The following is a 23,630-nucleotide window of genomic DNA, read 5'->3' as shown; positions in this document are numbered from 1 at the left end:
CCATTTGAGGAAGCCGGCGGCTGGACTCAGGGTCGGGATTTCCTCCAGAGTTTTGATTGAGGCGTTTGGAGTACTTGGTGTGCTTGGTGCGGTAAGGGTGCCTGCCACCACAGCGCTGTTCAGCGGGATCGCTGAGTTCATTGATTGTTATTCGTTTTGATCTACTCAGTAACGGCTGTTACTGTGGAGTAGGTTGTGTGACCATTTGACTTTGGATTTGGCTCGGTTGGTATTTTCGGCCAACGTAGATTACCCTGACTGGGTTTAGGGGTGTGCAGGGCGCACATTACCTCTTGTGGTTATTCATCATGCTTTCTTTGGGTTATACCCTTTAACCCATCTAAGAGGAATTATTTTGGCGATTAATTGAACAAGAGTACCAGGGGTCTTCTCATGTTTATTTTCATAGAAATGGATATTACAAAGGGTGGCAGCGTGTATTGCATTGTGTATAGGTGCTAACATTTGTATTTACCTCTTCCACTTAACAGGGGTATACTAGAGGTGTATGGTTACACTCTTCCCCTGTGATGCACAGTTAGAGGTATACTTAGTTAGGTTCTTCTCTATGTGCTGCATGTATAGAGAGACGCTGAAAGGTGTTAACAATTATTATATTACTGTTACGTGCTTTTTGTATTGCTATAGTTACACCGCAACAATTCCTACGCTGCCAGATACCTCTACACATCTACAAGAGTTATATTTTCCTTTACAGGTATAACTCCTATACGGTAGTTTCATATGTACTGTCAGTTCGGATTAATGCAAACCTAGTCTTATGCGTGTGCTCTGTTTATGTCTTACAGATCTCCCACCCTGCTGTCCCCTTCCTTTCCTTCCCTGATTCTTTCATCTTTTCCCCTCGCTTGATCCTCTCAATGCTCTGTGCCGTTACGGCTATTCAGGCCTTGATTCGATCTAGAGGTGGGCATACTATTCCACAAACCGATCCTGAGGACGTTAACCCACCTCAGTGCCTAGAACGCCAACCCAACTAGCATCAGTGTCTCATTTGTTCTCCTTATTATAGCAAAGCTACCAAGGATTAGACAACCCAGAACAAGCGACTTAGGAACCTCTCAGGAATAGTGGGAATCAAGAACACTCTTTCATTTTTATTCTCATAAATGTCCACAACGTGAGTAATCAGAGACACCGTATAGTTTAAAATGTTTATTTTAACTACATGCTCTAAGATGAAGTATCTTTGCTAACGTAAGTAAAAAGATGCATAAAATCAATAAAATTAGCATTGTTACAATGCCATAAAATACCAAGAGAGATATCAAATTATAATGATAGTGGAAACAAGTCCTTAGCACCTTGTGTGCCACCCTCTCCTTGCTAGGAGCTAGGTATTCCAATAATAGAAGATCTCTAGGTTAAAACGGAGAACCCCATACCTCCAAAATCAGGTGAAGTGAATCACATCCCAGATCAGCACAGCTCTTTGTCGATGGAAAGGTTTTCTCCAAAGTGCCTATCTCATGCATGCAATGCAATATTAAAAGCACCAGAGTTTCAGTAATGTGTACGTGTTATTTCTAGAGCGTGGGCCGATCAACCTGAATCAACAGCATACATTGTTATTTAACCTTGAACACTCCGAAAAAGACTTGAGCTCACGGTGTAAGTCTACAGATGTGAAAAACAGACCGTTCCCATGTGAAGGAAAGCAAGCAGTTTGTTTTCATAAGCACAGATGCATGTAGTGATGTGTGCAAAAGTGGCAAAATGGTGTTAGAGCAACTAACTCACTTATACTAACATAGCAATGTGTGCAAGCAGAACCGTATCCTCACTACACCGTATCCTCCCTACACCCTCCCCTGATCGGGCCAATGACAAAAAGGAACATAATAAGAACGCAGTGTTCAAGTTCATTGGATACAGAAATAAGTTCAGTTTTGTCAAAGGAGCACGGAGGAGATGAGAGGGACAAAAATAAAAGAATGTCTTTAAAAAGAAATAATGCAAGTGGAGTAAAAAATCTCCAGAGGGATGAGATAGGAGGTTGTAGCAGAAGAAAGGTCCACAAGACCTGATACCCCTTTGGTGAAGGACCATTGAACAGGTTTTGCAGCAGCAGAGAAGAACGTAGATGGAGAAGCTGTAATGTCAATCCAACCAGCGATACACCTCAGGCGGCAAGGCGAGCAGATTGGTCTGGTCTCCTCCTTGTTCTCAGAGAAGTTTTTGGGCAAACATTTTCTACGTCCTCAGTTTTGGGTTTTGGTCATCTGGGCACCTTTAACACCAAAACCAAGGGTCCAGGCCTGGTGGCACACAACTTTGGGGTTAAGGGCTTACTCAGGCTAGGTACAGGTGTGGGTTCAAGTTGGTGGGGGTCTTTTGTGTTCCTGTGGTTCTGACCAGGAGGTCAGCAAACTAGCCCTTGAATTCACCCTGATAGTCCTCGGTCTGGTGAAGGATCAGGGCTCAACAGCAGGGCTAGCCTCTGAGGGTTCAAGGCAGGTTTCAGACAGCAAAGCAGTCCTTCTAGGTACAGCAATGCAGTCTTGCAGTAACCCCAGCAGGTCACAGCAGCAGGTAGGTAGTCCTCTGAGAGTCCTGTTGCAGGCCCAGGAGTGACCAAAAGTCTGGGTCTGAAGATCTAATTTTGTTACCCTTGTGTACTCCCTCTAAAAGGTGGGAGAAGGTTCTTTGAAGAGCAAGGAATTTCCTGGCTTCCCTGCTCTGCCTCCAATCTGCCTGCAGTGGCAATGTAGAGTTGATCGATCCTTTCTGTGAAGGCATAGCACATCCAATTCAATTACAAGTGGGGCTTCGCTCAGCTACACCCCCCCATCCTGTCAGAAGATTGTCCATTCAGGTACACCTAATCCTTCTATTGTGTGACTGTCTGGGAGGAATTCGCAAAGTAAACCAGTTACACCCAGTCAAGTGACCCAAGATAGGCTGCAGACACAAACGGCTGAGAAATGCTATCTTTCTAAAAGTGTCAGTTTCAAAATCATAATAAAAAATGCAATTTTACCATTAAAGAGAATTCTTATTACAACTTCATAGATACCAAACCATGTTTAGGAGAGTAAGCACAAGCACATTAGCAATGGTTAGCAGTGGTAAAGTGTACAGGGTCCTAGGCCAACAAAATCATATTAAGCAAAAAGTGGAAGGTAAAATCCAAAACGTTTTGTCGTGACCCTGCAGAGAGGGCAGGGTCCAACAAACTACTTTTATCAAAGAGATGAGTATGTTATGTTTAGCTCGGATATTACCTGTCGCCATAACCTATCACACTTAAACGCATTGCTGGAAGACCTTCCTGTTTCAGAAAATTTGGGGAATTAAATGACCTTTATTAAATATAGAAAACTGATTGCAAAAACTAACCTGAATACTTAAATGACAGAAAGTGGGTATGTTTGTAGTTTGAGTCAAGAGAAATGTTATTTAGTAAGGAATATAATGAGAGGAGAGTGACATTTTTCAGAGGTTAAAATGATGAGAGTGAGATAAGAGAACAGATCGAGGTTGAAGAGAAATTTAGGATTTTGAATTTGCATCCATGGCTGAGAATGGAGCACGAGAGAAAATATGAATTATGTATAGTCAGCAGTGAACCTACAGGAGTTAGGACAATGGAGTTTGTTGGAAAGGAGGAGTGTTAGTAGTGAAGTTCTAATTGGTGAAGAACCAATACTTGAAGAAATGTATTATGTGGGTAGAAAAACTGCTTACTTTAACTTATTGTAATTGGATAGGTACTTGTACCTGGCTTTGGTATTCCAGAGGGTTTTCTAGGTAAATGAGATGAGTGAAGTTGTCATTTTGAAGAGAGTGAAATGAGGACTTGAACAAATTGTGCTGGATGTGTAAGCACCATAATTCCATCTTTTGAAGTGGCTATGAAAGATGTGAAAAATAGAAGGTTATCTATGCTTTCAGATCACATTTGCTTCTACCACTGCTGGCACATTAACCCAAAAGGAGGGCATAGTCTGTAGTGCTTTGAAGGAGAGAGATTGATGCACCTCCATTCCAAATAAAAGTAAGATTAATAATGCACATATTACTAATACTACAAACTTTTCTTGTGCTGTCAAAGCTTTTGAACAGTATGGCGTATGAGTATCAGTTGGCTCCTGTTTTGATGAGTTTGCAAAGGACTTTAGAAATGTTGATGAGAGGTTTGATAGTTTGAGAGGGGGCATGCTGTGGGTTATACTAACACCTATAACTATTGTGTGTTTTCCAGCAATCGTACTATTCCGGTTCAAATTCTCTGATTTAATCATTATTAAAGTGGGACTAAACTGCAGGTGTAAGAAGAATCGGAAAAGGTGCAAGATGGATGTGGAAAATGATGCTAGATGTTGACTGTGTAACAGCTTAAAGTGTTGGAAGAATCAAGACCTAAGATAAAGAAAGTAATAAATGCTGTATTGTAAACAGTTTGGTGTTATAGTGAAGATAAAATCCTTAGTGGTTGGAAGTTGTGGAAGCATTTATGTGTCTTGTTCAAATTAGCATTATTAATAGCATACAGAGCAATAACTGTACACTCAAATTCATGTACACATTGATATAAACCTGTTGCAGTTAAAATTAGTCTGTTTTCCTGGCTCATGCTAACTAGGCCTCAGGTAAGCCTTGGTTCCATCTTGTTCAAAATGGATGTTACATCATATGTATTCTTTGTTTCTATCTTTCCCACGCCCCATTCATTATCACTGAGCAGATACAGAAAGATTGTCTGGACTGGAGTCAGACCAGAGAGGTGGAGGCGAGGTCAGGCAGACATGACCACCAGGGAGCAGAAAAATCTCAAGACAAGACTTGTCTCTGTGCAAGGGGACGCAGAAAAAGCAGAAAGAACGGAACCACCTTTAAAAGGTAAAAGGGACTTGGGGGCTATTACAAAGAGTACAGGAAAAGCTGGCTTAATGAAAGAGGTGGGTGCGGGAAATGCGGGAGTCTCCCCCTCTATAAGTAAATACTTTCCTGTAGTGAAAGGCACTACTGCAACCACGGAACCCATAACTATGGAACCTGCTACAATTATGCCCCCCCAGAACAGCAATAAAAGTACCAATATTACCAGCACACCGAACCAAGGAGCCTTAGAACAGCCCCCTCCGGTAATCACGGGTGCTAGCGGGCTTGAAAATGAAGGGCCCGCCTCAAGCCTAGTCTCTCTATCTGACCTCCCGGATACTTCCAGTATGTGTAGGGAGACAGAAAAGGAGCAGAAACACCAGGACCTGACCAAATAGGAGCCTAGAGAAGTGATTAAAATACTGGTTAATTTTGCCCCCCAGACGCCTGATCCAGCTGGTAAAAACTTTTACTCAGTTTCAGATTGGTCTATGTCCGACACCTGGGATGAGGACTCTACCTCTAGTGAAGATGTATTGCCCAATGGGGATAATAGTGATGAAGAGGATGATCCCAACACAGCTACTAACACTATTTTACGGAAAAGGCAATCACGAAAAAAGTGTAATCAGCTGAGATGGGACTATTCAGCTTACTTCCCCTTGGGAGTGCATCCAGTGTAAAACAGCAGGGAGCCCGGCAGACAGGCGCTGAGTTCCTGGGCAAACCCTCCCTGACTTCGATAATGAATTCCATCAAACAGTTTCAGGAGGAGGCTGGCTTAAACAGCTTGTCCACTAAGGGTGCCGCCAGGAAGCTTCAAGGGGGGATCAGGAAGCTAAATAAGGTCAGCATGGACATTGGAGATTGAGTGGCTATGGTGGAAGCTCAAAACGAGACATTGGAGGTGGAAGTAGCTGAGGCAAAAGAGCAGGGAGGCGCTCACAAGGCCTGTCTAGCAGATCTGATGACCAAAATCAAAGAGCAAGAGAACAGACAATGGAAGAACAACCTACGACTACTGGGGAATCCTGAGGGAATTGAAGGAGAGGACCCCAGAGGATTCATCGTCAAATTGCTACAAGATGCATTCCCCACACAAACCAACTGGAATTGGGACCAAGAAATACAAAGGGCACACCGTTTTCCTTTTAACATCAAACTGAGATGGGGAGACAACAGCTCTAAGAATGAGAAGCCTAGGGTATTCTTGGTCTTTTTTGGGAATTTTTCTTTTACAGCAATTGGTGAACGATAAAGCTAGACTGAATTACCAGAAAGAAGTCAATCAGATAAAATTCTTTACTAAACTAGACTAATGTCATGCACCTGTAGAACGCAGGTGAAGACTTCTCCAGCTAATATCTCCCTTTCAACAGCAAGGGGCTCATGTCTACTTGATGAACCCGGGCAGATTTAAAGTCCTCTTCAATGGGTCTATGCGTGAGTATTTCTCTCAGAGATCAAGGTGGAGAATATCTCAAAGAAATCACCAGGCGGAAAAGACTGAACTAACCAGGGACTTTGGAAATATACACTAAAATGATTGGGATGATATCCCTCTTAAAAGTGGCACATCCTGGTGGGTGCTAATGGGATAGGGCTCACTGGTAAAAACCTGCAGGAGGTTTTTTTTACCCAGAATGGTTAATGTTGGGAAACTGCGGCTTGGCAGTTGGAACTCACAGATGCTAACTATCATTTAGGGCTATCCTGACTGCTCGATTAGGAGGGGGGGTGGAGGGGATGGGCCACCAAAGGTTTGCAGTGGGGGGGAAATAGATGTCCTAAGTAGATTGCTAACTGAATTTCCTGTAGGGGTTCTTTCCTGATGTTATTATGCCCGACTTTAAGTCAAACTATGGCATTCCTAGACACCTTCAAGGTATAAATATACCTTCACTTGCTCTAGCAAGACACGATGGTTCGGAGCAGGTCGACTATCTACTTGCACGACACAGCTCACTACAGCAAGTGCCGAAGGAAGCCGACCCTCCAGCTGACGCACTGATCAAGAGGCTGCCTTTCTCTCGCCGAGAATCCAGCTCCAGTGTTTCTAAGCTCCCCTTGCGGGGTGTTGGGAAATCGAGTCCAGAGACCAAGATACCAAACCTCCTTCATTCTAACTAAGGTATGGAGCTGATTAGAACCTCAAGAAATCTTGGATAGATTCTTGGCAAAGTAAACTAAACCTATGCTACACAATACTTACTTCTTCCCACGTACGAGACTTAGGTTAGGTACATTGGGGTAGGCATATTTAGAAGCACCAGTTGAGTATTTTTAGTCATTGTTATTTATGTATGTATTTTTATATGGCTTAGAAACCATACAATGCTCTTACAGTATTATTTTATAATATTGTTCCCACTGTACGTATTTTACTTTGCAGTCTGCATTATGATTGTAGCAGTTCACTTTTCTTGCATGAGAAAGAAGACTGTTCAATAAACCTTATATTGAAAATGCCCATCTCTCTATTTTCTCTGCAACTCTGTAGAAACGAAGCATGCACGATTGATTGAGTGAAATACTTCTCTATTGTTTCCGCGACTCTAGAGATATATTTCTTTTTCTTGGGAAACAAAGTTGTCATATTGTCATGTTTATACGGTTGTCAGAAACGAATCCCTTCTTGTGAATTTGAGAAAGTTTCTAGTGACCTCTGAGCTAGCTGGTTCTCACTATTAAGTATAATATATTCGATAGAAACCTAGTCAACCTCAGTCCTACGTCTAATCTATAGGATATGTTATTCCAATGCGCAGAGCCCATTGGGAATATAGGAACTACACTACAGGCTGATAATTGGAGAGCAGAGTCAACCTCTTTTTCAAAAAATACTTTCAGTATCCTATTATCATTTATTAAGGGTAAAGTACATAGGAACTGTGGATGCAACAGAGTGAGTCACTGTGAGATAGGCAAGCAATGCAAAGCCAAGCAATGTATGCTACTTTCCTGCGCATTGCATTATTGTATGTCTATGTTGTCCCCGAGTCATGGAGAAGCACTGTTGGTTAGATAGCACCACTTTCCTATGAAGTGTGTCTATTTGACATGGCTTGTTAGTTTGGGCTGGACTGTTCCCATGAGGCACAGGGTCAAGGCTGATTTGCATATAGCCATTGTCTGACCTAGGGTGGTGTGGAGTGCAAAAAAACAATGGATTTAGGCCCAGATCTTTGTACTGGGGTGAATGTAAGACATTGTTCTGCATTCTGTCCATCAACTGTGTTCATTGCAATTTTCACCCCGAGTGGGCTGGGTATGCTCAGACGTGAGTCCCAGGCTCTCCACATCACTGGAGTCAAGCTATCCTGGCTGAAGAAGGCTGATAGCCAGAAACTGGTCCTTGAATGCTTGATTCCTGTCTAGGAAAGACATGGCTTGGTAGTTCGGGCTGGACTGTTCCCATGAGGCACAGGGTCAAGGCTGATTTGCATATAGCCATTGTCTGTCCTAGGGTGGTGTGGAGTGCAAACAAACGAAGGATTTAGGCCCAGATCTTTGTACTGGAGTGCATGTAAGACATTGTTCTGCATTCTGTCCATCAACTGTGCTTTTTGCAATTTTCACCCCGAGTGGGCTGGGTATGCTCAGACGTGAGTCCCAGGCTCTCCACATCACTGGAGCCAAGCTATCCAGGCTGAAAAAGGCTGATAGCCAGAAACCGGTCCTTGGATGATTGATTCCGGTCTAGGAAAGACATGGCTTGTTAGTTCGGGCTGGACTGTTCCCATGAGGCTCAGGGTCAGGGCTGATTTGCATATAGCCCATTGTCTGTCCTAGGGTGGTGTGGAGTGCAAAAGAACGATGGATTTAGGCCCAGATCTTTGTACTGGGGTGAATGTAAGACATTGTTCTGCATTTTTTCCATCAACTGTGTTTTTTGCAAGTGTGTCTATTTGATGGCTACATTAAAATCATTTAGGGGCTTCTGTACAAGCCTCTTGTGCCGCCGGTGCAGCGCATTTTGCTCCACCATATTTACAAGGGCAGGAATAGCAAACCGGTGTTTCTTTTCCTATGTTTGTAAATACAGTTCCTTTACATGCAGCACTTTGCGTGAAATGGGCGTTTCATGGGTGTTGCTGTGGGTGTTACATTGCAACACCCTTGGAACCTGACACATTTCCAGATTTATGAGAAATTGTAAACGTGGAAATGTGTCTAAATGCTACGCCTGTCCAGGGAAGGTATAGGGAGGCATAACAAGTAGAAAAGTAATAATTTTTTCACGTTTTTTTCTCTTTCTATGCTTGCTGCATTCTGCAGCACACATAAAATGAGGAAATCAACTCTGGTGATTGTTTATGTGCAGGAAAGGACATCTTCCTGCACATAAACAAACATAACAAAAATATATTTTGCAAGTTCTGTGTGTGCTAATCCAGCACACATAGGAGTTGAAAAACGCTATTTCAGATTGTTCAGATGTTACATTTCTCCAAGTATTGTCAGGTGTCCCTTCCTGCATATAAAAAAATCATCCCTGTGATGCAGAAATCCTTGCACCATGGTGCAAGTGTGCATGTATCAGTGCATGGCAGCAAAATGTGCAACAACGCAAGGGAGAGCAAAGGGATCCATCATATCCTTGCACATATTACGCATCCCTCTGCTTTGTAAGTGCCACAGCGTGGCGCAGCCAAAGGGCTTGCGGTGCCGTGCTACTGCACTTTCTCTAGTTATGGGTTTGGTGGCTGGGTATAACTACTTGTCTGAAACAGCAGGAGTGTAACCAGTAGACCGAGTTGAGATCAGGGTGGGTAAATGAAACAAACAACAATATCTTAACTGGTGTAGTTAAGGAGGACGGTGAGATATGTAAGTCAAAAACTTTACACAAGAGGACAAACCAGGAGACTCTTGATAGATTTTTAGAATGTGCATACAGCATTATATATTTGAGAATGAGGGAAAAATCACAAAAGAAAGAATACAGTTATAACAGCGCTGTAAGCTAAAATGCGTGAACAACCTGAATTGACCTTGGTGCAGAAATGTGAAAATGACACAAGAAGTGACGACGCAAGTGACAATTGGTGAATCAGTGAAAGAGAACGGCGCAAAATGTGAGCAATAATATACAGTGATTGGGGTGGTTCCAGACATAAATGTATGGTTGACAAAGAATTGGAGAATGACTTCATTGGAACCACGAAGGCTGCGCCTTTAGTCGCGCTGAAGGGTCGACGGCGTTTCAATCCAATGACTCTGGATCATCATCAGGACAGGGTTGTCAATTAATCGCAGTGCTTGGAGGGGCATCGGAGCCCACTTAAAAGATGTGTCGGCGGGCGCGTTCCTGTGGAGGCAGGCTGGTCAGATGAGTCCGTGTGAAGCAAGCCGGGTCGATATAAGCCGTGTCTGGGCGGAGCATCGGCGAAGGGAAGGCACTGTGGAGTGTTAGCTTGGTTGAAGTAATGAAGGCACTCGGTAGTGCACCGCCACGGTCGAGTGTGGTGTGAAGGGATATGAATTCTGTGAATACCGCCACGATCGGATCATTTTGGGTATAACTTCTGGCACACATTTACCATTCTAAAGTTAAGTAATCAGATATCTATGCTGCGGTGCTTTTAATTTGATCATCCTAGATATCTTTGTTTGTATACACTTCAAAAGGTGCACAAACATTTAGATTTGCTGCCAGGTACGTCATATTTTATGAATTTGAATACCAACAGAATAGATCTCTGAGTTTGTAAATATTTCCTACAACCTTATGAAGTGAATTTACATTTCTTACATCAGAGATTCAAAAATTATTTTGAACCTGCTTAGTGATGTTGTATGGGAACCAGGTGTCAGGGATTGTCCCGTACTATGTTGGGAACACAGTCAGGGACTTGGACAAGGACTGGGTAGAAAACTTCCACAGAAAGAGGAGCACAGCACTGCCCAGGATCATACAAGAAGTCAAAGGGGAAAAAAGATCCAAAGGGGAAGCCTGCACATAGGAACAAGATGGATAAGACTCAGAAAGGAAGGGCACTCACAAGGCAATTTAGAATTCAGAAAAATGACACCCAGGATGAATGTGCAAGACATATCTATGAAACAACATTAACAATAAAGGGGAGTGTGTGGTAAAGCACCCAGGAGCTCCACATGGTAATACAAAATCTCAGTAAGTTTCACATCCACAATTGCTGCTACAGATACTGACTGAAAATACCCACATGTAGGATATGCATGCAAAGGCAGGGTCTGTGGATCTTATATCTATGTTGATGTTATAAATGTAACTCAAAGACAATACTCACAGTGAACAAAAAAAAACACCACCAAGGTAGTCAGCTCAGCCCACGGATCCTGGCAACCAAACAGGAACACGCAAGGCAGTAACAGCAAGGGGGTAGAACTAAACAAAAGCACAATAGACAAGGAGCTAGTAAGGAGGACGGCTTAACAGGAAAGGAAGGAAATCACAGGGCACACTTTGCAGAAAGCAGGTACAAACATACAAGGCAACAGAAGGGAGACCGCAGAATAGAAAGACAGCAAATTAGGAACCAGAACCAAGGAAATGGGAAGGAAGGCAGGGAATGGAAAATAATATACAGAAGGGGAGGTTACAAGGGTATACTAGAATAGTGAAGGTTCTGGAATCAAGGAAACAAAGTAGCATAGAAGGCAGTACTTAAGCAAGACAAGAATTTAGCAAATGCTCAAAAGCCAAGATAGCACTGCTGGCAGTGCTGGTTCATGAACAAGGAGACCAGCTGTGGCTCAGGAACAAGGAATACTAAGGCACAGAAGCAGGAACTAGAATTGAGATAAACCTCAGGTGTTAAGGTAGCACTACATGCAGTCCTCATTCAGGGACAATGGAAATTTGCTGCAGCTCAGGAACAAGAAATGCTAAGAATCAGGAGCAGGAAGTAGAATTGACCTAACCCTCAAGTGCTAAGGTAGCACGGCAGACAGTGCTATTTCAGGGACAAGGGAAACTGCTGCAGCTCAGGAACAAGGAAAACTAAGGCTCAGGGGTCAAGGTAGCACTGCAGGAAGTGCTAATTCAGTAACAAGGAAAACAGCAGCAGGTCAGGAACAAGTTATAACTAAAGCTCAGGGAGCATTGTAAACAAGGATCGGTCTCACCGGTAAACAGCTACAATGACCAACACTGGGCTGAAGGGAGCTGGGGATTAAAATAGCTCACAGTAGTCATGCGCATCAGGTGTGAGCAGGCTAGCAGCAGCCAGCCACAGGTGAGCTGAATTCCTCCACCCATCCTTGGCCTGCAGGGGTAGAGACAAAGCAGTGAGCAGGGGAATATAGGTAATGGAGTTTCAAGCATGAGCAGACTGGCTTCCACAAAATCCGGCATGGATTCGGAATGGATGTCAGTTCCTAAATGATTTCCAAATTCCTGGAAGTCAGGATATGCATACAGGGTAGTGTCTGGAAGCATATTAGAATACTAGAAAGTCCCACAATTCAGCCCCCTTGTGGTGGGCATGAGAGCACAGGGAGTGAATCGTGACAAAAGTCATGTTAACGGTTTCACTTGATATTGTATCACTGTATACAAATGTTACATGTGATAATGATATTGTGGCATTGAGGTATTTTTGAGTACAAGATTTATAGATTTATTGGATCATACAGACATGCTAATTTCAATGGCTAAACTTATATTGGAATTTTTTGTTTTGTTTAATGATGAATGGTTCAGACAACTACAGGGTTCCGCGATGTGCCTCAAGTTTCCTCCTTCATATGCCAGCCTGCTTATGGGTTGGTTTAAGGAGGGGCAGATTGGGGGTCCATGCAATTCCATAATAATATTTGGTATTGGGGTAGGTTTATAGATTACTGTTTTATGATCTGGACAGGTGATGAATGTGAATGTAAGAATTTTTTGGAACATCTTAATAGGAAAGACTTCAATATGTCCATTACATATCAATATATTTCTGAACATATAGTTTTTCTAGATGATGAGCTGTATATAAAAGACAACAAAAATTCACAATACGATGTTTTCGAAAACTACATCTTGTAATTCATTATTATATTCCACCAGCTTGCATCCAAAATTTCAAATCAAAGCTGTATCGTATGGTGAGATTTTTAGGGCAAGGCATAATTGCAGCGAGGATAATGAATTTCCCGAATGTTTACACAATATGGAGCAGAGATTTATTCTAAGACTAAGAGGTTATGGTGCAAATGTGATTAAATCTACTAAAGATAGGATCAGAGGCTAAATAGAAATTCTACTTTATGCACCAATAGCGTTCAAAGGAACAAAAATATCACAAATAAATTGAGACTGATTATGAACTATAATTGTATGTTTCATACGTATAATCAATTGAACAGTAAGTAAAACAAATTTTTGGTTTGCTGATGTTTCAAATTACCTATTTTGAGAAATATTTATGAATCAATGTTTAATTGACTAGAGTGCTGAGGTTTATGTATATGTTTCAAAATGGAATCACTTGTGGGATTTCCTACACCATGGGTATAGTATACAGTAGGAAATTTTACATAAACATTCTCCTCCAATTTACGAATAAATTCAGAAATTGGAAAACGTTTCGTCATAATAAATCAGGTCATTCAACTTTCGTAAAATTAGGACTCTCATGCTGATGATGATAAAAAGCACTTTTATTTTATGCGTACACATGTGCAGGAAATGTTTTTTTTTAAATGCATTTCTTGTTCAAAATTAATTAAATGAAGTAAGTTTGAGATTTCACATGATTTACTTTTTAAATGAGAATTAGAATATTAGTTATAAGAATAATGTTTTAATATTTTTGAAAATCCCTTATTTTAAAACGTCCTTTAATTTTCATATAGTACTCCATATTAACCACCTGAAACCCTACTATGAGGGTCTGAGGCAGCTCACCATGCTTTTGGTAACAGGTGGAGGAGAGGAGGAGAGTGGACCACTTAGTCTCCAAAGAGAAAGATTGATCTGTGGAGGGAGTGATCCTGCTCCTCAGTCTGACTCCTTGACAACACTGGGATAGCCACTCAGTTTTGGGACAGTACTCCTCTCTGTTTTCCCTCACACCGGAGACTACCTACCTATGTATCTATGATTGTTGTGTAGTTCCTATAAACTTATATAGGATCCGCACGTTTAGACAACATAAACTGTGGGATTGGTGTCCAGACTGATTCCAGAAACCCTCACCAGTTATGTTCGCCTGTACACCAGCTAGTTCACAGTGCCACTGTAAACTCCTCTTACCAAGGAGAGAATAGTTCTTGGCAACTATCGAACATGACAACTCTATCCCATCAGGGATCGTGGAAACAGTAATGTACCTGTCTCTCAATCACTCATTCACACTTTGTCTCAGAGAGATACACATAATAAACATTGGGGACGTTTTTCAATAAAGCATTTACTGAACCAGTGTTATTCTAATGTAAAATAGGTGTGCTGAAATAACCATAAGAGAGAAACAGATATAAATGATTATAGGCACCAATAGAGTAAATCTATGGTAGATTCCTATCATAGTGCTAAATCAATGAATATATGCAAGCATATAAATACATGACACCAATAATGCTCACTCCTACAATGCAACCCTAACTAGATGTACCTAAGTGCACCTAGCATGTATGTAGGTGTAGGGCCAAGAATACCTCTAGGCTGAAGCCAACGCTATTACCTGAAGTAAGAAACTGTGGGACCCCATCCTGGTCTTGAGGTGGACTCCCCGCGAGGGATGTTAGACCACTGTGAGCTGGAGTGTCTGCGTGCAGGTACCTCAGCATCTCGCATCATTGTGTCAGCATGGAAGTCTTTCTCCTCTTCCTTCCCCAGCAAAGATATGGTATATATATACCCGCAAGGTACCCTCATGGGTTCTACCTTGCTGTGTAATGTCTGCCAAGGATGATCAAAGGGATGACGGTCATACATAGTTGTTATGCAGAAAATGGTAATCCTGTGTTTGCTGAGAAACCTCATGCTTAATAAATCAGGCTAGTTTTCTGGGAAAACCACACAACATTTATGAAGTACCTTAAATTGGTAAAAAGTCAATACCAAAAACCGTTATGTAGTGCAATGGCAGGGAAAATGTAGGAAAAAGGTTAGGTAACTACCCAGTCCTATATCGGGGTATATTATAAAACATAACATGATTTGGAGACAGGAGACAACCTCACTGTCAAGAATAAGTCTTACAGGTAGTCTGGGAGGGTGAGGGCCAGCATTAAGAGTGAATAATTTAAAATGCTTGAGTTGGGAATGATAGAACCCACCAGTAGCCCCTGGTTCAGTTCTGTGGTTCTGGTACTAAAGACTGCCCCGCGAGGCACCACTTCCGAACTCAGGTTTTTTATGAACTATAGGGGGCTAACCTCAGTCACTAAGACAGATGCTCATTCCATCCCCTGGGCTGCCCAGTACTTAAGTACCTTTGATCGTACATCGGGGCTCCCGCAGATCACCCTAACAGAAGATACAAGGAAGAGGTGAGCCTTCTCTATTCCGGAGGCCCACTACCAATTTCCTGTCATGCCCTTTGGACTCATAAATGCCCTGCCAAATTCCAGAGGTTGGTGAACCAGGTCCCTTCAGGTATGAAGGCCTTTTGTTTAGCTGCCTACCTGGATGATACAGCTATCTACAGTAGCAGCTGAATGGACTACCTTTTTTACCTCCACGAAGTACTTCAGGTTCTGTAACAGGCAGGCCTAACTACAAGGCCAGTAAGTACCAGATCTGGCCAGGGTCTGTGGTGTACTTGGGACACCTAGGGCAGTACTATGTATAGTACTCACTTTCCCTGTGGGAACCACAGCACACCTTAAAACTGGTGCACCTGGCACAAGCAGGGAAAGTGTACCCTATTACATTGAATGGGCTTTCCCCAGCCCGGGGCAGCACATTCAAGTAGAAAGCAGAGCAGCTTTTAATCATTCACTCCATGTTTTTCTGTGCAGGCCGTGACCCACCGGCACTCTTAATGGGGATTAGAAATCCCCTTGTAAGCGGATGCAGTGAATGACTGCACCTCCTTGCAAGCGGATGCTGGGAGGTCCATAGGAACCCCTTTCCACCCCCCAGAGGGTTGTCATCAGGGGCCACACTGATAGCGGGCCACCTTTTTGGGTGGCACACTGTCTGTGCACCTCCTGACAGCTTCTTTGCGTCCGTGCCCATGCCTGCAATATGGCACAGGCACAGGTGAAAAGGGATTCCCGTTTGCATGGGGCTATGCTCCCATGCAATTGAGGGAAAGCCTTCTGTGGATAGCGCTGGCGCTATATGTGCACAAGCACTCTCTGTATTACAAAATGGGCCGCACAAGCATCTATGACCCCTTCTGTAATACCTGCGGCACTTCTGTAATACAGCCTTTGGTGGGCGCAGATACTGTACAGCCATTCCATGCTGAGATAGAGACTATCATGGCCTGGGAGCCCAGACAACCCTGACTGAGTTCAGAACATTATTGAGCCTCACTGGGTACTGCAGGAGGTTTGTCAAGGGAAATGGCTCCATTATTGCCCCCTTGACCGAGCTGACTTCTAAGAAGCAGCCCAGAAATGTGATTAGGGCAGAGGAATGCAAAAAAAGCATTTGACTCTCTGTGCTCAAGGCTCCAGACTTCTCCCAGGAGTTTGTTGCTCAAACAGATGTCTAAGAACATGGCATAGGGGCAGTTATATCACAGCTAAATGAAGAGGGCCTAGACCAAACTGTAGACTTCATCTCCACGTGGTTACTCCCCAGGGAACACAGATAGTGCGCAATGGAACGACACGCTTCTGCTGTGGTTTGGGCACTGCAGAAGTTGAGGCAATACCTGTTTGACACTTACTTCCTGATTCAGACTAACCACAGACCCCTCAGCTGACTCATGCAAATGAGGAATGAGAATCTAAAAGTGCTAAAGTGGTCCAATTCCCTACAGGGTATTGACTTCAGGGTGTAACACAGACCAGAGGTAGACAATGCAATGCTGATGGTCTATCCAGGATTATCCACCTTAGAGATAAGAACTCCCTAGAGGTTGGGTAGATCTCCTCATTTTCAGCTGCATGTTAGACCTATTATATTAGACCTATTATCGTGTTAGACCTACTGTGTGGATCGGAACTGAAGCTTTCCCTGCATCCACGGGATCAACGATGATGCCTTGCCTCCTCTGCTCCTTGCATTGAGTCTTCAACATCGATGCTTCCTCCATCCAAGGAACTTTTTCAGCGGGACCTGCGTAAGTCCTGTAGCCAACCAGCCCTCCATTGTGGTTGACCTGAACTTTGGGTTTACCCCGGTATAGTGCTACCAGATGTCCACGGTTGGTGCTTTATGACTCTTAGAAGTATAATTTGATTTAATCTTGAAAAATTCATACCTTCGGTTCTAATAATTGGATTTTTTGATGCTTTGGTGTTGATTTAGTCATAAAGCTGTGTCTATTTATCTAACCTTGTGTGAATATTCTTGTGGTGTATTCATTATGTTACTGCATGTGCGTGTTGCACAAATACTTTACATATTTCCTCTTGAAATAAGCCTGACTGCTCTGTGCCAAGCTACCAGAGGGTGAGCACAGTTTATCTTTCAGTGTATATCTAAATTACCCTGACTAGAGTGGTGGTTCCTCCTTGTACAGGGTGCATACTCTGACAACCAGAAACACAATTTCTAACAGTTGCATTCTGCAGCACACAAAGAAAGAGGAAAATCCCTCGCACAATAGTTATTTTACGGGAAGGTGTCCTTTCCTGCACAAAAACAATTCTGCCTATAAAGCAAACACACTTGCACCATGACGCACAGGGTACCTGCATTGGCTCTAGGCACCTAAAAGTGCACCAGCGATAGGAAAGGACAGGAATGCACTGCATAATGTTAAATACTGTGCTTTGCTGCCATTTCCCTTTCTCGCAGTAGAGCACAGCAAGGTGGCTTCCTGCATTGCTCTGCATGAAAACATTATAAACATAGGACCAAATGTCAGCCAGCTTATGCTCATCTGGCTATGCTAATAAAAACATGACTTACTGTCCATTTGCTACAGAACCATTGGTGAATGATACCAGTGCTATCTGGACAGACGTTCCTGTATACCTTTCTTTCCCTAGCAGGTACAAATACCCATTTTGGGAGATCGTTATTAAATAATGAAAAACTTTGCAGAGCGGGTGCATCAAACATAGCACTGATTTGGCAATGCTTTGGTGCCATCAATGCATCTGCCACCAAGAGATTAGAGGTCATAGCATCCACTGTCCTGGTGTTCCACCTGTCATACTCTAAATCAGGCCCTAATAGTCAGTTAGGAAACAGGACTTGGCCCATACTCTAGACAATGGATGTCTATTGCACAAACCTAAAATTAGTTTTGGACAGGCCTCTGTTTTCTAAAGGTAGTACTGAATCCAAAATGGAATCAATCCACTTGATGGACTTTCATTGCCATAGGCATAATATGTTGGAAAATATCTCACCTACAAATTAATATCCAAATTTTAACTAAGTGCCTGATTTAGATGTTGGTGGACGGGTTACCCTGTCATAGTGGTGACAGATACCCCATCCCCTAAAATTGAATCCATTATATGGGATTTTTATTTCAGCCAACAGGATATCTGTCACCATTGTGATGGAGTAACCTGTCTGCGAACATCTAAATCATGCTTTAAGTCCAGAAACTGTGGAAACGTTCCACTAAATCAGACCCATGATCTTCCACAATAGAAAGAATCTCATGTGTTGAAGATGGAGTGGTGTGGCTTACTGGTTAGAGGCGGCAGACCCGGAAGCAGAGAATGGTCCGGGACTAGGGTTCAATTCCCGAGCAGTAGGGTTGTGGACCAGGGTCAGCGGACTTGATAATTCTCGCCTCGGTGACTACTCTAACCAGGGATCACTCTGGGCATTAGCTTGCCACATCTCTACAACAGCCCCCCACATTTGCCGGGGATGCCTGGTTTCACCTTGGAGATACCCAGTAGGGACCATCTCACAGGGATAGCCAGGATGGTTTCCCCAGCGGTCTACAGCGCCACGACGCCTCAGGGCAGCAGTGCGCTTTACAAGACACATACATTTACATTTACATGCTGAAAGTCACTTTAACTTCATGTATGTTCTTGATCATAGCTCCAAAATTGAAGAGCTTGATTTATCTAATGCCTTCTAAGGAAACTGATTTTTTAAAAAGTGTATATCATTGTAGGGATTGTGGAAATTAAACAAACATCTGGAAACTCTTTATTTTTAGAACTTGTTTTCATTTTTATTACAAATAAAAATGCACATGTAAGTTAAAATTAAGTAACATGCATCTGAGTGCATTACCTTTCATAAAAGCATATTTCACTAAAACGATGCAGAGCATCATTAAGTGTCCTCTATCAACTGCAGGGAGATACAATACAACTGATACTTATAGAAGGAATAGTGTTGAATTCAGTTGGTACAATGCTTAGGTAAGAGTGAGAATTTCTTGAGCTCTGCAATTTGTATATGGCATGGTAACTGGTCCAGAGCATTGCATTAGAATACCTTTCTCTGTCTCAGCATGGCTCTTCTAAAAGCATCTTTAACATCTTTGTTCCTTCGAGTGTAGATGAGCGGATTTAAAAGAGGGGTCACCACAGATGGAAACACTGAGGCTATCTTGTTCATCTGGGAAGAACTTCTGATTGGGCGTACAAACATAAAAATGATGGTCCCATAAAATATAAAGACCACAGTTAAATGAGAAGCACATGTTGAAAATGCTTTGTTTCTTCCCTCGGTGGTGGGGAATTTGAGGATGGTGATGAGAATGTAGACATAGGATGTAAGTATTACTAGAAAACATCCAACTATTCCCATAAATGCAAAGCTAAAAAAATAAGTTTCAATGAAGAATGTGTCAGTGCAGGCGCGCTTTATCAATGGAGCAAAGTCACAATAGTAATGGTCAATTTCATTGGAGCCACAGAAATGCAGCCTGGAGACATAAACTGCTAGGAAGGTAAATACAGAGAAACCAGTTCCCCAAGCTCCCAAAACCATCATCAAGCACATCCTATAGTTCATGATTGTGGTATAGTGCAATGGATTGGCAATCGCCATGCAGCGGTCAACAGCCATAACAGCAAGAAGGATATTTTCTGTTGATCCAAAACAGAAATGAAGATCCATCTGTGTTATGCACTCATTGAAGGAGATAGATGTACTGCCTTTGAGCAGGATTACAAGGAGTCTAGGGACAGTCACTGTAGGGAACCAGATTTCCAAGAAAGAGAAGTTGCAGATGAAGAAGTACATAGGTTTGTGAAGGTGACGATCAGCTCTTATGATGGCAATAATGTGTACATTGGTGAGAATAGATAAAATATAGGTGGCAAGTACTATAGAAAACAGAAATGTCCGCACCTCAGGAATGACAGAAAAGCCCAAGAGAGTGACGCCTGATAGAACTGTGCCATTTTTAATTTCCATAGGTTCATGCTGCAAGAAGACAATATATTTGTTATAATCATCTTGTTATCAAATATGTTATTTCTTATTTTATTCAGCTGAACCCTGATATAGTATGGTCCAAGTTGCAGTCTACATGTCTACCCAATATACCAAAATAACTGAAAATATGAAGACATTCATTAAATGAATTCAAATGTGTAATAATACTCTAATACATCAAGATTCCATTTTGCGATTCAATAGCGATTTTTAAGGAATCGCTATTTAGAAATCGCAAAATGGAATGTATGTGGAAAAACGCTATTTTTTAGCGATTTCTTAGTTTTCCTTATTTGCGAATTCGCAATTTGCGAATTCGCAATTAAGGAATCATTTTCCATGCATTCCTATGGGCCAGGAGGCCCATAGGAATGATTGTGAAATATTTCTTAATTTGCGAATCGCAATTTGTGAATTTGCTAATTGAGAATAATTTCAAGGGTGCAGGGGTGTCTCAAAGGCACCCTGCTGCACCCCTAAAATTTACATGTGTGTGCATATGGTGCACATACATGCCCTATGGGCATGTATGTGCGTCACATGCCACCTTCACAAATGCCAAATAGGGCATTTTTAAATGAAATCGCAATTTACCACCAACTACAAGTTGGTGGTAATTTGCGATTTCTTAACCCAAATCCGCAATTTCTAAAACCCACATACATCGCATTTAAGGAATCGCAAAATTTGCGATTCCTTAAATGCTTAAGCAAAATAAGGAATCGCAAATTTTTGCGATTCCTTATTTTCCGATTTTTTGATACATTTCAAAAAATGCAAAAAAGCCTTTTGCGATTCGCAAAGGCCGAAATTCACAGAATTTCGGCCTTTGCGGATACATCTACCTCTAAGGAACAAGTCATTGCCAGTTACTAAAATAGACAGAGATAGAACATGCTCTAACCATCTCAGAGATTTTGGCCTACATTCAATTACATTTAAAATGTAGAATTCTGCATATCCCTGTGCAGTGTATCCAACTGGGATCTCCACATTAGGGAATGCTGTCACAGATCACAACCTCTCACATTCCCTCTTATACATGCTTTTTAGCCAAGTGCCTGCATAAACAATGGCTCGCTCCTGAAAAATGGAATGTGCCAACCTGCCCCTGGTATTGTGTGAGGCTCCAATAAGTGTTGGTCTTTTCTGGAATAAAATTCGAGTGTGAGGGTTTCAGGGACCTCTAATGAGTCGAGGGCAACTGCACAAAAATATAAACTGGTATGTCAACTACTGCTCTACATCAGTAAACTTATCCCAAAGAATGGAATTCATTTAGTGGATTTTTGGTGGCCTACAAGATATTGTAGTGAGAACAATACGTTTTCCTACTTTTCTTTGTATGTACCAGTTTTTAATGCCAACAATTTAAGTAAGTATGGGGAAAACCTGCCAAAGATCAGTCATGAAAGTGTTTGGTTAATTCAAGCACTTTCTCCTTCACTTTATGTTACAAGCATAGTATATGCTTTATTAAATTTGAATTGACACATGAGAATATACTCATGACATACTTGCCCGAATCTCTACATTACTTGAGGGCCTTTGGGGGTTCATTAGAGGGAGAGGTGTGGCGCAGTGGCCAGGGCGACTGAAGCTGGAATCTGGGGATCAGGGTTCGATCTCCAGCGCCGGCGGCAGATTAGCCCTGCACCATGTGACACTAGGCAATAGCTTGCTTAATCTTCCCAATGGCCCCCAGCGCCTAGAGACCCTTACCGGTGATTGTTCGCGCTTTACAAATGTTGATTATTATTATTATTAGCACATTTGAACAATGTTGTTCTTTAAATATAATGATAATGAAGTTAGGTAATATGTGAGAACATTATCCGTGCATGATGAGAGCGCAAGGTATTATTATTTGACTCAACTATAACTGGTATATTTCACTGCTTTTCATGTTTTTAACATTGCTTCAGGTCAAATTTCAAGATCTAACTATAAGTTATCTATATTTTCAGTGAATTTCTAGAGTCCGACTGACAAAGGTAAACTAGGTAAATTTAGTAGTAAAGTCTAAATTTAGGACAGAAGTCAAAATGTAGACCTTAAGTCTAAGGGCCTTATTTATGATAAAGTGATGGATCGCAGGGCAGCAAGTCATCTTGATGTGCTGAGCTATGTCTCAGGAAATGGGAGGAATGCACCATGTGTATCTCAATATGGTGCATTCTAGTCCTTTCCCCAGTACTGGTGCACAATGGGCCGCTATGCACCAAAGCAGGCACACTTGCACCATGGTGAAGGGCGCCTCCATTGCATGTAGGATTATTTTGTGCAGGAAGGGGCACCTTCCTGTACAGAAACAATCCCCTGAGGAATATTCCCCTTTCTATGTATGCTGCAGAATGCAGCACACATATAAAGAGGAAGCAACAAGGAGAAATAAATATATTTCTCTTCATTTCACCTCCCCTGGGATGGGGTAGGATTTTAGAGCATTCCCAGGTTCACCAGTTTTGGCAAATCTGGGATTGCATCAAAATCCATCGAAGTTGCACCCGTGAGACATTCAAAGACTACCTTCCAGGGCAGAGCAATGCACCAATTTGCACTCTGCTGCGTTTCTCTAGATATATAAAACCACTCCGGGCCACGCAAAGTGGCCTTGCATGGCTTCATAAATCTCATTTTTGAGTTGTGTCACACATGCATCATGTTGGTGGTGCAAGTGCGATGCAAATGGCCTCATAAATATGGCCCCAAGCTTAGACCTGAAGTCTAAGTTTGGACCTGAAGTCTAATTTTAGGCCTAAACTTAGACTTCAGGTCTAAAGTTAGACTTTAGGTCTCAACTTAGACTTCAGATCTAAGTTTACCTTTGTAAGTCGGGCCCCCAGTATTAAGGTAACTTAAGTTAGCCTTAGCACCTAACCTATCTGTAACATCACTTTATTGTTTGTTTTCATATTGAATTTCAGTTTTTCAAATAATATTCTAAATTGGACACATTTCCATTCCTGCGTGAGCAGCCAACACCGGCTGCACACACATTTTGTGTTCCAAAATGTTACTATTTTAAAATTGGAGAGTTTTTAATTGAATTGACTTAAATAGATGGGGAGGGTAAATAAACAGATGTGGACAGGGGATGTGGTACTGAAGCAGTCGTCTCTCTCTTTACCTATTAGTAGCCCTTTTAAAAATACATTGTGCTTCACATTACAGAAAACCCATACCTCCCCTTACATTTTAAATCCAGTTATTTTATACCTGAATTAATGTTGTCAATTCTAAATTATTTCTGACTGATCTTTGAGCTGTAACCCAACATAATGGCATTCAGGAGAGCATCATTTTTATCTTCAATACAAAA

General features: G+C 42.1%; 1 protein-coding gene across 1 annotated transcript; it reads right to left on the bottom strand.

Moving 5' to 3' along the window:
• Positions 1-19,351: 19,351 nt before the first annotated feature.
• Positions 19,352-20,287, bottom strand: LOC147722223 (olfactory receptor 6X1-like). Its single transcript, XM_086967281.1, has one exon. It carries the CDS (start codon positions 20,285-20,287, stop codon positions 19,352-19,354), a length of 936 nt encoding a protein of 311 aa, XP_086823407.1.
• Between the last annotated feature and the right edge of the window lie 3,343 nt (positions 20,288-23,630).

The sequence above is a fragment of the Lissotriton vulgaris genome, chromosome 4_1 (assembly GCF_964263255.1).
Source record: "Lissotriton vulgaris chromosome 4_1, aLisVul1.2, whole genome shotgun sequence".
Classification (NCBI taxonomy): domain Eukaryota; kingdom Metazoa; phylum Chordata; class Amphibia; order Caudata; family Salamandridae; genus Lissotriton; species Lissotriton vulgaris.
This window is presented reverse-complemented; position numbering and strand designations above follow the sequence as displayed.

Excerpts from the sequence above, each read along its gene's own strand:
- LOC147722223 (XM_086967281.1), bottom strand. The coding sequence starts at position 20,287 with ATGGAAATTAAAAATGGCACAGTTCTATCAGGCGTCACTCTCTTGGGC.